This window comes from Mustelus asterias, chromosome 19 (assembly GCF_964213995.1).
Source record: "Mustelus asterias chromosome 19, sMusAst1.hap1.1, whole genome shotgun sequence".
Lineage (NCBI taxonomy): Eukaryota > Metazoa > Chordata > Chondrichthyes > Carcharhiniformes > Triakidae > Mustelus > Mustelus asterias.
The window spans coordinates 33,156,957-33,172,582 of NC_135819.1; the positions used below are offsets into that span (position 1 = coordinate 33,156,957).

The 15,626-nt window shown below is 42.0% G+C and overlaps 1 protein-coding gene across 7 annotated transcripts in view; it reads left to right on the forward strand.

Moving 5' to 3' along the window:
- The window catches only part of c2cd5 (C2 calcium dependent domain containing 5), a 114,677-nt gene that overhangs the window by 86,186 nt on the left and 12,865 nt on the right, over positions 1–15,626 (forward strand). For 4 of the 7 annotated variants that reach the window (XM_078235301.1, XM_078235297.1, XM_078235300.1 and 1 more), the window contains 6 exons: positions 399–500; positions 2,465–2,554; positions 2,645–2,732; positions 5,204–5,305; positions 12,616–12,666; positions 13,565–13,755. In XM_078235301.1, the coding sequence (XP_078091427.1) occupies positions 399–500; positions 2,465–2,554; positions 2,645–2,732; positions 5,204–5,305; positions 12,616–12,666; positions 13,565–13,755 (624 nt within the window). Of the gene's footprint in view, positions 1–398; positions 501–2,464; positions 2,555–2,644; positions 2,733–5,203; positions 5,306–12,615; positions 12,667–12,824; positions 12,927–13,564; positions 13,756–15,626 lie in introns of all 7 variants that reach the window. The other 3 variants (XM_078235302.1, XM_078235295.1, XM_078235298.1) reach the window with 2 other exon arrangements.

Genomic DNA, 15,626 nt, shown 5'->3' on the forward strand with positions numbered 1-15,626 from the left:
GTTCACTGCAGCGGGACCAGAGAATACTGCCGGCGTTGAACGGCTGAAAAATTCCACCTCTTGCGTTTTGTTTCAAGTCTTTTTTTATTGTTTTTGAAAAGGTGGCAGAAATGGTCAGATCAATTTGTAGCTGCAGTGCTTGTTTCACAATTCCAACAGAAGTTGTTAAATTCTTGTGTTTGAAAATAGCCACTCAGTATTTATGTTTTTTCATGATGGACTCTTCCAAGTATTCTTAAGGAATGAGAGTAGTCCATTTCAGGAGTGCATTTCGAGCAGAGAGATTTCGGGACACAGTATTGATGAACTCTCCGATCATTAGATTGAGTTATTTAGAAAGTGGAATGTGCCTGCTACTGTGACTAACTTGTGGTTTCCTCTCTCCCTTCCCATTTTAGATGTTTACTTCGGTGAGAGTGTTCCGTTTAAACAATGTCACTAGTCTCACATCACATGGGCTTAATAAAGCTTTTAGTGATCATTGTGAAAATCTACTGAAGGTAAGAGGCTGAAATAGTGTGGGGAAAACAACATCAACTGCAACTTGTATCTGTGTAATTTCTTTGACATTGAACGTTTTGGGGCATTTTTCTCAAGATGTGAGGACAAAACAAATACTCTTTTACTATTTAGATGAGTAGATACCCCTCGCTTTCTCTGTTCAGCTCAACAATTCTGTCTGAACTTTCCCCTTTCAATTCTGGCCTCATATATGTTTCTCCTTCCTTTCTCCCCATGATTGGTGGCTGTGTCTTCAGCACAAGTTCTGAAATGCTCTTTCCCCAGTTTCTACACCTCTTTCACATTCTTACAAGACTCTCCTTGAAATCTACCTTTTTGTCCATGCTTTTAATTACCTCTCCTAAAATCCCTTCCTTTGGCTTCAGGTCCTTATTTGTCAGCTTGTGCCCTCTGTGAACCTCTTTGGGATGTTCATCTCCATTAAAGGTGCTGTGTAAATGCAAGGTCTTGCACTAACATGCACATTAATTGTGTTGAATACAGAAGTCATTGCAGAATTTCTCTCCAAGTTGTAGTAACACTGGGTCTTTTTTGTTTTCATTTGGAATCAGCACTGGCACAGTGGTTAGCACTGCTGCCTCACAGCGCCAGGGAACCGGGTTCGATTCCGGCCTCGGCTCACTGTCTGTGTGGAGTTTGCACATTCTCCGTGTGTCTGCATGGGTTTCCTCCGGGTGCTCCAATTTCCAAAGATGTGCGGGTTAGGTGGACTGGCCATGCTAAATTTGCCCCTTGGTGTCAGGGGGACTAGCTAGGGTAAATGAATGGGGTTACAGGGATAAACCCTGGGTGGGTTTGTGGTCAGTGCAGACTCGATGGGCCAAATGGCTTCCTTCTGCATTGTAGGATTCTATGATTCTAAATCCCTGATATAGCAGAGGGACTCTGAAATCAACTCTGAAATCTTTTGTAACTAAATTATTAAAATTATGGATCCCTAAATGGAGAGGGGGAGGTTTAATTCTTTCATGGGACAAGGACATTGCTGGCAAAGCCAGCATTTGTTGTGCAGCCCTAATTACCTTTGCACTGAGTGACTTGCTAGGCCATTTCAAAGGGCAGTTAAAAGTTGCGTTGAGTTGTGGTTAAGAATTACGTGGCAAGAGCAGAGGCCCTTAGGATCTTAGCCTGTGATCCCTATGAGGCACTGGCCAGTTTACTGAGGGGGTTATTGCGGGTTTCAGTTTTTTCTGCAGTCTTCCTGAGGTGCTGTCTGTATGTGAGGATTCTGTCAGAACCCAACAGATCTGACAGCATCTGTGGAGAGATAATCAGACTTTGATATAAATCACCTTCAGATGGTTTGCCATGTCTGGATCACTGGAAAACTTAGGGAAGCTGTCTCTCCTTCCAGGCAAGGTTTATACACAGGACAGTATCCCCTTGGAATGGTTCTGGTGGTTGCCTTATGGATAGCTATTCTGAAATGACTGTATTCCAGTCTATGGCGATATTTTGTGATATTTTCATTATAATATTTTGTTCCAGTATCTTGCCATATTCCTCCCGATCGTCTTTCCTCAGGTTCTACTGCTTCTCCTTTTAAGCTAGTGACGATTGGTTCAGTCAAGTCCAATGTGGATCAGAGTTGATCGGTGCTGGCTGTGTGGAAAATTGGGCAGAACTTCGCATCATGCACCAAGTGGATTATTGTGCACTGAGCTGACCTGCCACAAACGAAGAGATTAATATATTTTCTACCTAGCAGAGTTGGAATCTCTGGACCGTACCTGGGTTTGAACTTGTTGATTTTGATTTGCTGGGCAACTCATTGGCTTCCCCAGAGTGGTGCAACATGATCCATTACTACCCTATGACCGGCTGAAATTATGGCATTATAATAGTATGGCGATGCTTTCCAGTTTCCAAGATGTTTTGTGTGCAAATGATGTCACAGTTTGTGTTCCATCTGATCCATTAAATGTTCTCCCTAATTTTTCAGACCCTGTATTTTAAATTACGATCCATGATACCTTGCTGTCTTTGTCATGTGAATTTCAACGTCGCATTACCAGAAGATGAATTAATCCAGGTACACTTGACATCATTTACAGCAGTGTTTAATGATCCAACCTCCATAATTAGATTGTAGCTATGACTCGCATTTAATTTACTTTTGTAGGTTGCAGTTACAGCTGTTGCAATAACATATGACAAGGACCAAGTGCAATACATCTCGAAGGCTTCCACAGACAAGACCATCCTGAAAGGTGAGGTATTTCATGGTCAAGAAATAATATTAGTTACTAAATCACAGAAAAACAAAATCAGATTCCAAGCTAATGATTTCTCAACACGATCCAAAAACTCTTGACAACTGAATATTGGTGCTCAGTGGACCATAAAAGTTGCTTGGATAGCTTATTCTTTAATTTAGTGTCCTCACACCAGATAGAAGTTGAAAAATAGTAATTTACATGCAAATGTTGACCTGTGAAGTCAAGGTTAGCACTGCTGTCTCACAATGCCAGGGACCCTGATTTTGATTCCAGTTTTGGGTACTGACTGTAGAGTTTGCACATTCTCCCCATGTCTGCTGGGTTTCCTCCGGGTGCTCATGTTTCCTCCCACAGTCCAAAGATGTGCAGGTTAGGTGGATTGGCCGTGTTAGTTGTCCCTTAGTGTCCAAAGAAGGTTAGCCAAGGTAAATGTTTGGGAATAAGGCAGGGTTATGGGCCTGATCAGATGCTCCTTCGTAGAGTTGGTACAGACTCAATGTGCCGAATAGTCACCTCCTGCACTGTAGGGATCCCATAGTTCTACTATCTCTGCCTTCTAACAGTTAGGTTTATTAATTTTTGATTTTATGGATAAATTTGGAGTGTACCCTTTAATTTTAGTATTGAAGAACCTGATTAAGAAAAATCTAGCCTGACTTTTGTACAACTGATAACATCAGTTACCATTTCCAAGTTTTTGAGGTAGCTTTGCAGGTTAGTGTTTATGAATCCTGATAACTTGCTTAATTTACCCTATATTTATTTCCACTATTATAGCAAACTGTAGTTCAGAGACCCAGATTTTCTGCTGTATGTTTGCTGGTGCACATTCACATAGGAAGAACAAACACTGAGTGTAAAATTTCTGGAATGTATTGTTTCTGGTATTATAACATTTTCATTTACATTGTGGTATGGAGCATTTCAGTCATTCTGCTGTGAATGTTGTGTTCTGAGTGCAGTATAAAATTTATTGTCCACAGATTGGATTTATGTATTTATATAATGGAAGACATTGAAGAAATGTCTAAATTATTCCCAAAGTATCCAGTGGTGCTTCCCAGAGTCCTTGTTAAGACCACTGCTTTTGTTGACGCGGATTTGGGTATACAAGGCATTATTTCAAAGTCTGCAGGTGACACGAAATTTGAAAATGTAGCAAAAATAAAGACGATAATGATAGATATCAGGAGGACAAAGATACACTAGTGAAATGAGCAGATACATGGCAGATGCAGTTTAACACCGAACTCATAGAAATCATAGAAACCCTACAGTGCAGAAAGAGGCCATTTGGCCCATCGAGTCTGCACTGACCACAATCCCACCCAGGCCCTACTCCCTTATCCCTACATATTTACCCACTAATCCCTCCAAACTACACATCTCAGGACACTAAGGGGCAATTTTAGCATGGCCAATCAACCTAACCCGCACATCTTTGGACTGTGGGAGGAAACCGGAGCACCCGGAGGAAACCCACGCAGACACGAGGAGAATGTGCAAACTCCACACAGACAGTGACCCAAGCCGGGAATCGAACCCAGGACCCTGAAGCTGTGAAGCAGCAGTGCTAACCACTGTGCTACCGTGCCGCCCGGTATGAAACTTGGAAATGGTAACTATGAAATGATACATTTTGGAAAGAGAGGCAATAAAAATCACATGGTACAATTTTAATAGGTGGGCAAGATCAATGAGACCAGGGGTTGTGTGTACACAAATCCTTAAATGTAGCTTCAGAAAGCTATTGGAAAAGCATATGGAATCCTTGGCTTTATGAATAAAATACAAAAGCGGCTCAGCCTCTGCTTTGGAGTTTTGTACCAAATTTGAGGCACCACACTTCAAGAAGTTCCTCAAAGCCTTAGTATGTGGAGAAGATTTGCAAGAATGATACCAAGAATGCAGAACTTCAGTTATCTGGAGTGACTAAGGAAGCGGGGATTTGCTCTCCTAAGAGCAGAGAAGGTGAAGGAGAAATTTAATGGAGTTATTCAAAACCATGAAGAATTTTGATAGAGTGAACAAGGAGAAATTGTTTCCAGTGGCAGAAGGGTTGGTAACCCAGAGGACATGGATTAAAGTTATTGGTTATAAAACCGGAGGCAAGACGAGGAGCAATATCTTAACACAGTGAGTTGTTATAATCTGAAACACACTACCTAAAAGGTTGTTTGAGGCAGATTTAGTAGTAACTTCCAAGTCTTCATACAATTCCTTTTGAAAGGAGAATAACTTGCTGGACTACATGAAAAGGGCATGGAAATGGGGCTAATTGGCTAGGTCTTTCAGAAATGAGAGCACCAAGTATAATGGGTCAGATGGATTCCTTCTGTGCAATATCATTCTATGATTTTTTTTTTTCAACTAGACCCTAGGCAGTAAGTATTACAGTTTTGTGTTCTTTAAAAATCTTGCTGAACTCGATTAATTGTCTCTGTTTAATCATTGGCCTCAAGCTTCTGTAGAGAATGAAGACCAACTCCAGTTTACTTTGGAACTCTGCATGGAATCGCAATCTAATCAGTCTGCTCTACACTTTTCACCTAGTAAGACTGCAGGTAAGGCAGTGTACTGCACGTAGGAGATTTAATGCAAACTTAAATGGAATATTTTTGTTGCCGAAATGCATGTTAAAGGCTTATAACATCATTTTAGTACTGCATTTCTGTTCAAAGCGCGATTAGAAACTGTTCTTTAATGTGGCTGCTTTCTACAATGGTGAAAACCAGTTAAAAGTCATCGGTTCAAACCCCAGTCTCAGTAAATGCTTATTTTCGAGTTTTGCCTGGCAGATCAGTGTTGCAAGTGGGGGAAGGCAAAGAAAGACGTTTTCTCTCTCAACAGTTAAATATAGATTAATCTGGTGAATGATAATGCGATTGATACCACCCATAGGATGCCTATAGATTATACCATTCCAGTCTTAGTGAGAAGGTGTATGTTTTGGAGCCAAGAAGGAAAGCCTTGCCTTATTTAAAATGCATTTAATCGTACAGAAGAAGCTTTATATGATGTTTTAAGGTAAATGGATGCAACCTTCAGTTCTAAATTTTGATTCTCACATGATGCCAATTTGGAACGTTTACTACTTTTGGAGCCAGTCCATGTGAAGATTTTTCCACAAATCACAATCCTTGAACATTTCTAAATTTATGTACAACAAATAGTTCTGTTTGAACTATGGAACCACAGCCTAATTTGTTCATTTTGCATGTTGGAAATGGTCGACTCCATAACAGTGTACACGCTGCAGAAATTATCTAGCCATCCAAAATGAGTTAAGAAACCAAATCTGCATAGCTGGGTTCTCCATGTGCATCATTGGGAAAACCTTGATAACCCGTGAAAATACATGCAGCATATCATTACTTGTAGTGGAATATGTTTTCCTATTTTTATTCTTCGTTCATAGGATGTGGGTGTCACTGGCTAGGCTAACGTTATTGCTCATGTCTAATTGCCCTTGAGTAGGTGGTGGTGAGCTGCCTTGAGTGCTACAGTCCATGTGTTGTAGGAACACCCATAGTGCTATTAGAAAGTGAGTTCCAGTATTTTGACCCAGTGACAATGAAGGAACGAAGTTGTCGTTCCAAGTCAGGACGGTGAGTGACTTGGAGCGGAAATTGCAGGTGGTGGTGGTGCTGCCGCCTTGTATCTGCTGTCCTTATCCTTCTAGGTGGTAGAGGTGATGTGTTTGGAAGGTGCCATCAAAGGAGCCTTCTTTGCAGTGCACCTTGTGGATGGTACACACTGCTGTCACTGTGTGTCACGAGTGGAGGGAGTGAATGTTGAAGGTGGTGAATGGGATGCCAAGCAAACGGGCTGATTTGTCCTATGATAATTATGATGGGTTGGGAATTCTATTTAAAGGAATGACAGTGGGTAGGCAATGGCAAACATTCAAAGAGCACATGGGTGAACTGCAATAAATCTTCATTCTGCCTGGCGCAAAAGTAAAACTGGAAAGAAAGGTGAGTAAACCATGGCTTCCAAGGAAAAATAGAGATTGTATTAGACCCAAGGAAGAGTCAGACAAATTAGCCAGGAAAAATAACAGACCTGAGGGTTAGGAGCAATTTAGAATTTAGCAAAGGAGAACCAAAGGATTGATTAAAAAGGGAAAATAGAGTACGAGAGTGAATTTGTGGGAAACATAAAAACTGACTGTAAAAGTTTCTATAGGTATGTGAGAGAAAAAGATTGATGAAGAAAAATGTAGGTCCTGACAGAAACTGGGGAATTTATAACGGGGAACAAAGAAATTGCTAACTAACTAAATACATACTTTGGTTCTGTCTTCACAAAGAAGGATACCAGAAATGATGGGGAACACAGAGTTCATTGAGAGGGAGGGAGGAACTGAAACAACAGTATTATTAGAGAAATGGTGTTGGGGAAATTGATGGGATTGAAGGCCAATAAATCCCCAGGGCCTGATAATCTACAGAATACTTAAATACTTGAGCAGATGGTGGTGAGCTGCCTTGAGCAGTGCAGTTCATGTGTTGTAGCAATAGCCATAGTGCTATTAGAAAGCGAGTTCCAGTGTTTTGACCCAGTGATAGTGAAGGAAAGTGGCCCTAGAAGTAGTGGATACATTGGTGGTCATCTAACAAAATTCTGTACACTCTGGAACAGTTCCTATGGATTGGAGGATAGCTAATGTAGCCCCAGTATTTAAATAGGGAGGTAGAGAGAAAACTGAATTACAGACCCTGTCAGCCTGACATCAGTAGTGGGGAAAATTCTAACATCCATTATCAAATAGTTTGAAGTAGAGTAGTTGGAAAACAATGGTAGCATCGGACAGAGTCAGCACGGTGGCACGGGTGGTTAGCACTACTGCCTCACAGCGCCAGGGACCCAGGTTCAATTCCAGCCTCAGGTCACTGTCTACTTGGAGTTTGCACGTTTTCCCTGTGTCTGCGTGGGTTTCCTCCGGCTGCTCCGGTTTCCTCCCACAGTCCGAAAGATGTGTGGGTTAGGTTGATTGGCCATGATAAATTGATCCTAGTGTCAGGAGATTAGCAGGGTGAATATGTTGGGTTACGGGGATAGGTCCTGGGTGAGATTGTGGTCGGTGCAGACTCGATGGGCCGAATGGCCTCCTTCTGCACTGTAGGGATTCTATAGATTTTAGAAAGAGAAATCATACTTGACAAATCTACTGGAATTCGAGGATGTAACTACTGGGCTTCATGAGGGGAGGCCAGTGGATGTGGTTTATTTGGACTTTGGGAAGGCTTTCGACAAAGTCCCACATAAAAGATTAGTGTGTAAAATTAATGCTCATGGGATTGAGGGTAATAAGATGGAGAGAAAACTGGTTCGTAGACAGGAAACAATGGCAGGCAGTGACTAGTGGGGTACTGCAGAGATTGGTGCGAGGACCCCAGCTATTCACAATATAAATGATTAAAATGAGGCAACTAAATGTAATATCTTCAAATTTACAGATGACACAAATCTGGGTAGGGACAGAAAGCTGTGAGGAAGATGCAGACGTGCTTCATTGCGATTTGAACAAGTTGAGTGAGTGGGCAAATGCATGGCAAATGTAGTGTAATGTGGATAAACGTGATGGTATCCACTTTAGTAGTAAAAACAGGAAGGCAGATAATTATAAATTGAGAGTGGGGAACGTTCAACAAGACCTAGGTGTCCTTGTATACCAGTTGCTGAAAGTAAGCATGCGGGTGGAGCAGACTGAAGAAGGCAAATGGTATGTTGGACTTCATAGCAAGAGGATTTGAGTACAGGGGCAGTGATATCTTGCTGCAGTTAGGGCCTTGGTGAGATCACACCTGGAATATTGTGTGCAGTTTTGGTCTCTTTATCTAAGGAAGGATGTTCTGGGGAAGGGAGTGTAGCGAAGGTTTATCAGTCTGATGCCTGGAATGGCAGGACTGACGTGTGAGGCGAGATCGAGTCGGTTAGGATTATATTCACTGGAGTTTCGGAAAATGAGGGTAATTTCATAGAAACCTATAAAATTCTAACAGGACTAGACAGGGTAGATGCAGGAAGGATGTTCCCAACGGCAAGAGAGTCCAAAACCAGAGATCACAGTCTAAGGATAAGGGGTAAACCATTTAGGACTGAGATGAGGGGAAATTTCTTCACCTAGAGAATGATGAGCCTGTGGAATTTGCTACCACTAGCAAAAACACTTGTTCCACGTGGCAAAAACATTTACTATGTTTTCACGAAGGAGTTAGATATAGCTCTTGGGAAAAAATGGATTAAAAGATATGGGGGGAAGGTGGGATCAGGCTATTGAATTGGATGATTATCCATGATCATAGTGAATGGTGGAGCAGGCTCAAAGGACCAAATAGCCTACTACTGCTCTTGTTTTCTATGTCCTGGATGGTGTTAAGCTCCTTGAATGTTGTTAGAGTTGCTCTCATCCAAGCAAGTTGGAAGTTTTCCATCACACTCTTGACTTGTGCCTTGTAGATGGTGGACAGACTTTACACAGTTGAGAAGTGTGTTACTCTCCACAGAATTCACAAGTTCTAACCTACTCTTGAAGCCACATAATTTATATGGTTAGTCTAGTTAAGCTTCTGGTCACTGGTAACTCCCAGAATGGTGATAGTGGGGGATTCAGAAATGGTAATGTCATTGAATGTTAGATGGTTAGATTCTCTCTCGTTGGAGAAGGCACTTGTGTGGCACGAAGGTATGATCCAAGTGCTGGTAATTGGGATTAATATAGATTGGTATTTAATGGTCAGCATAGACATGATGGGCTAAAGGGCCTGTTTCTGTGCTGTATGGCCCTACAACTCTACGAATGTTACTTACCACTTATCAGCCCAAGTCTGAATATTGTCCAGATCTTCATAAATATTAACAAGAATTGCTTCAGTATCTCTGGAGTCATGTGTATTGTGCAGTCATCAGCAAACATCCCCACTTTTGGCCTTATGATGGAAGGAAAGTCATTGAGGAAACAGGTAACGATGTTTGGTCTTGGGGCCCTGCCGCAAGGAATTCCTACAGTGATGTCCTGGGACTCCAGATTGATCTCCAACAACCACAGGCATCTTTCTTTGTGCTCGGTATGACTCCAACCAGTGGTGAGTTTTCCCCCGATTCCCATTGACTCCAGTTTTGCTAGGGCTCCTTGGTACCAAACTTGGTCAAATGCTGTCTTGAGTTCAAGGGCAGTCACTCTCACCTCACGAGTTCAGCTCTTATGTCTAAGTTTGGACCAAGCCTGTAATGAGGATAGGAGCTGAGTGGTGCTGGCATACCCCAATCTGAGTGCCAGTGAACAGTTTGTTGCCAAATGGGTGCTGTTTGATAGCACTGTTGATAACCCCTTTCATCACTTTGCTGATGTTTGAGAGAAGACTGATTAGGTGGTCTTTGGCCTGGTTGGATTAGTCCTGCTTTTTGTGGACAGGATCTACATGGGCAATTTTCCACATTGCCAATAGATGCCAGTGTTTTAGCTGTACTGGAACAACTTGGCTAGGAACACAAGTCTTCAGTACTATTCGTGGAATTCATCAGGGCCCCATATCCTTTACAATACCCTTCAGCAATTTCTTGATTTCACATGAATGAATTGGCTAAAGCCTGACTCCTGTGATGCTGGGGTCCTCCAGAGGAGGCCGAGATGAATCATCAACTTTGCACTCCGAGCTGAAGATTGTTGCGATGATATGCTGGGCTCCTCCATCTTTGAGGATGGGAATATTTGTGTAACTTCCTCCTCCAGTGAATGAGTTGTTTAATTATCCACCACTATTCACGGCTGGATGTGACAGGACTGCAAATCTTAAATTTGATCCATTGGTTGTGGGATTGCTTAGCTCTGTCTATTGCTTGCTGCTTATGTTGTTTGGCATTCAAATAGTCCTGTGTTGTAGCTTTAGCAAACTGACACCTCATTTTAGGTCTGCTTGGTGCTGCTCCTGGCATGCCCTCCTGCATTCTCCATTGAATCAGGATTGATCCCCTAGCTTGGTGGGAATGGTGGAATGCGGTCTATGCCAATCTGAGTGCCAGTGAACACTCAGGTTGTTGCCAAATGAGTGCTGCTTGATGGCACTGTTGAGGTTACCGGTTGTGGTTGTATACAGTTCTGCTGCTGATGGCCACAGCACCTGATGCTGGATCTGTTTGAAATCTGACCCATTTAACACACTGATTGCACAACATGATTGAGGGTATCCTCAAGCTGAAGGCAGGACTGTGTCCCCACAAGGACTCAGCGTGATCACCAATACTGTCATGGGCCGATACATCTGTGACAGGTAGATTGGTGAGGACGAGGCAAAATAGGTTTTTCCGTCTTGTTGATGCCCTCACCGGCTGCCGAAGGCCCAGTCTAGCAGCTATGCTCTTTAGGACACAGCCAACCCAGTCAATAGTGATATTACTGAGCCACTCCTAATGATGGATATTGAAGTTCCCCACCTCGGATACATTCTGTGCCCTTGCTACCCTCCAGTGCTTCCTCAAAGCAGTGTTCAACGTGGAGGAGTGCTGATTCATCAGCTGAGGGAGGGCAGTTGGTTGGATTTAGCAGAAGGTTTCCTTGCCCATATTTTGCCTGATGCCATGATATTTCATGTGCTCCAGAGTCAATGTTGAGCACCCCCAAGGCAACGCCCTCTGGATTGTATACCACTGCGCCATAACCTCTGGTGGGTTTATCCTATTGATGTGTCAGGACATACATAAAGATGGCGATGGTGGTGTCTGGGACATTATCTGTAAGGTATGATTCCGTGAATATGACTATGTCATGCTCTTGCTTAACTAGTCTGTGGGGCATCTATCCCAATTTTGGCACAAACCCCCAGATGTTTGTGGAGGATTTTGTAGTGTTGACAGGACTGGGCCGTTGTCATTTCTGGTGCCTCGATCAATGCCAGGTGGCCCGTCCGCTTTCATTCCATTTTTCAGACTTCGTAGTGGTTTGATACAGCTGAAAGGCCTCCCAGGCCATTTTAAAGTCAGCCACATTGTTGGTGAGTCTGGAGCCACAACCGGATCAGGTAAGGATGGCAGATTTTCTTCCCCAAAGAACAATCAATTTATGGCGATCAACAATGGCTTCATGGTCACAAATTCAAATTCTGCCAGTTGCCATGGTGCGATTTCAATTAGTGTTCCCAAAGCATTACCCTGGGCCTCTGAATTACTGGTCCAGTGACATTACCACTCTGCCACTGTTTCCCCCATTCATTTAGAGTAATGTCCCTTAGGAGATACTGTGCTATTGCAGTGCAAAACAAACAACAGAGATTACCAATAGATGGCACTCCAGTAATATGGTTTGAAAATTTACATGAGAATGTATTTTGCAAAAAATGTAGCATTAATGATAGCACGAGTGCACATTAGTACATGTGCCATTTATCACTGATCTCTTCAGGTTGCCCATTTCTTTATCATTAGTAACTGAATAAAAGTGACTTATGCATTGAGAGGTTGTTTTCAATAGAGTTGATCAAACATTTTAAACCAGTGATGTAAGCTATGTACCTGTAAATCTTAAAATGACCCCTGAAAAGGAATACTATTCACTGAGTCTCTGCATTTAGTGAATAAACAAGGCTCCACTGTCTTATGGCTTGAAACTTGTTTTAAAGTGCATGTTAATTTGAACCACATGATGCACAATTTTTCTCCTTGACTGCTTGTATCTAATCAATTGAATTACTTCCTTTGAATTCATTTGAAATTCTTTGGTATTCAAAGTTCAGGGTTGTATTTTATGATGGCTTGCGGAGATAGTGGTAAAGGTCTCACACTTTGCCACCATGCTATATAAGATGTCTTAATCCTTTGGTATGCTGTTGCATAAAGATTATTCAATATTCATTGATTAAACATTTTTCCTCAGGGATGACAGAAAGTGGCAGCTTGCAGCAAGTCACTCCTGCAGCACAAAGAGGTGAGTAAATCAGGCTGTTAACTCAGCCAAGAAAAGGGTCTTTGTTCTCTTTTTCAGAACCTTGATGCAGTGATGACTGGTTCATCAGAGGAGCATTGCACTGGGCCATAGACATCATCCATTTTTTTTTTCTTTTTCTTTTCTGTGTGTGTTTTTAGCCACCTCAGTTGATTACAGTTCCTTTGCAGACAGATGCAGCAGCTGGATAGAGTTCATTAAGCAGAAAGCTCAGACCATAAGACGTGGATCAATTAAAACAAGTAGGCGCCAGTTACAGTTTATCATGGTGATAATAATCTGAGACATGCCTATGATCCCCAGTGGTGAAGGATGGACTGTCCTACCCTGTAATGGCATTGCAAATCAATGGCACACGCAATCTGAGTGTGAAAGCTGCACCTTTGTCCAGAGAATGTTTAACGGGAATTAGTTAACTTTCATTTGGACAGCTTTAACCTTGAGACGAACTTGTGAAAATACTGCATTCTGCTAAAGTAACATCTTTCACACTCTTGATCAAAACTGCCCCTCAGCAAAGAAATGTTTACCTTGATTTCTTTTTGTATTAAGGTACCGCCAATGCAGCCATCGCTATTAAAATGCTCCCTTGCGGGGGGGGGGAAAAATTAGCCTTTCAACGGAATGCCACTTTCTTTACAAAAAAGATTCCCATTTCAGCTGTTTAAGCCTCTTTTATTTGCATGTTCTGCATGATCACCTACTCTTTTTAATGTAGCTCATGCCTGCTCCATCACTGAGCTTCAGATGCTGAATATATGACTTTGCAGCTGCTCTGAAAAAGAATGACAAAAAAAAAGCACATAAACATCTAAACAAATTGGTCTTTCACTACTAATTGCATTCTCCTTTTTTCTGTCTCTCTTTCCACCCATTGTAGTTGCTTCACTTGATAAGGCGAGCCCACTGGCTGAAGCCCATACACGCCATCGCTCACCAATATCATGCACAACCTCCACAGTCACTGTTGTGGAAATGACCCCTCTCTCCTTCATTCCTGGTGCCAAAATAGCCAAATATCTCGGAATCATCAACATGTTCTTCATTCGGGAAACCACATCGCTGCGTGAGGTGAGCAGCAAACCTATGAGCGGGAGGTATACGGAGAGATTAATTCAAGTCTCTTGTGTTGTATTGCATTATAGGGAGAAGGTTGTACTTTGGGCTATGTTTTACATTCATACTGTGGAATTTTCCATAAAATTACTGGTGACTTTCTTTTTCCCTTCACTCTTATTTAATGGATTTTGATTTTTTTATTGTCATATGTGTTGGGATACAGTGAAAAGTATTGTTTCTTGCGCTATACAGACAACACGTACCATTCATAGAGTGCATCGGGGAGAAGGAAAGAAGTGTTATAGTCATAGGTAGGGTGTGGTATGAGGTGGATATTTAGGTGGACTTTAGGATATGAGGGGGTAGTGTTTGCATCTGTATAGGTAATATATTAACCACTGATTTGTTTAATTAATTCACAAAAAGGAATCCTTTGCGATGCCCTCCAATCAATTATATTTTCAAATGTTGCAGTAATATCAGAACATTATTTAGAGAGTAGCTTTTTGTGACATATCTCGGTGTGCACTGCCTACTGCATCAATTCCATTGAACTCGTATCCCAAGGATTGAAATATTAAGGTCTGGAAAAGTAGATTGGATGTGAAGCTTACCAATTGATTCATCTGTCGAAAAATCAAATCTAAAAACCAATGTCCAAGCATGGGAGTTAAAACCTTCCTAGAAAACGCATGCTCAGCTCACCTCACTCAACTCCCCCATCAGAAAAAATATTTCCATGTAGCTATGTTTATTACTTTCCTGCCTGACAGCAATTTAAGAAAAACTGTTGACTTTAAGTTCACATCATCCTTTCTAAAATGATATAAAACAGAACGTCATGGTGGCACAATGGTTAACACTGCTGCTTCACAGCACCAGGGGCGAAGGTTCGATTCCTGTCTTGGGTCACTGTCTGCATGTTCTCCCCGTGTCTGCATGGATTCCCTCCGGGCGCGTCAGTTTCCTCCTGCATTGGCCATGCTAAATTCTCCCTCCGTGTACCCGAACAGGCACCAGAGTGTGGCGACTAGGGGATATTCACAGTAACTTCATCGCAGTGTTAATGTAAACCTACTTGTGACTCTACTAAATAAACATTAGAAGGATTCGTCTTGGAAAATGACTGAGCTTTGTTTTTATCATCCAGTCTACAGACAATGGAAACTGCTTTTATCATCTGGTTTGGACTTGAACTCAGGTGATCACTTCTTCCACTCTTTTTGGCCTGCTTTTAATGTACGAGGTGACACAAGCCACTAAAGATATGCACTTTTATTTGAAAGACACACAAAACTGTAGTTTTCCTCATCAGTTGCAACAATGGTATTGCTGTCATCCTCCATAAAGATGCACAATAATTTACCAAATACATGCCCAGGATGTGAAATCTTCCCCTGCTCTGTTGTATTTGCTCCATTGTTGGATAGAGCTTTTTAGTTCTTTCTCTTTTGTTAGTAACAGCTATCTCACTCGGAAAGAAAAAGTAGAATTGCTATGCATTCATCATCTATTCATAGAATCCCGACAGTGCAGGAGGAGGTCATTTGGCCCATTGGGCCTGCACCGACGACAGTCCCACCCAGGCCCTATCCCATGTACTTGCCCTGCTAGTCTCCCTGACATTGAGGAGCAATTTAGCATGGCCAGTCATCCCAGCCTGCACATCTGTGGGGTGTGGGAGGAAACTGGAGCATCCAGAAGAAACCCACGCAGACACGGGGAGAATTGCACTAGGAAATATTTTGCATCTCTTCCTATTTTTAGGCTGATAGAGAGATGGTTCCTTCAAAATGTTATTGAATTTGTGAAGACATTTCCTGTTGCTTCAATGTGAAAGGTCCTTGTACAATTTTTCACAAATCATTTTATATATCAACCTA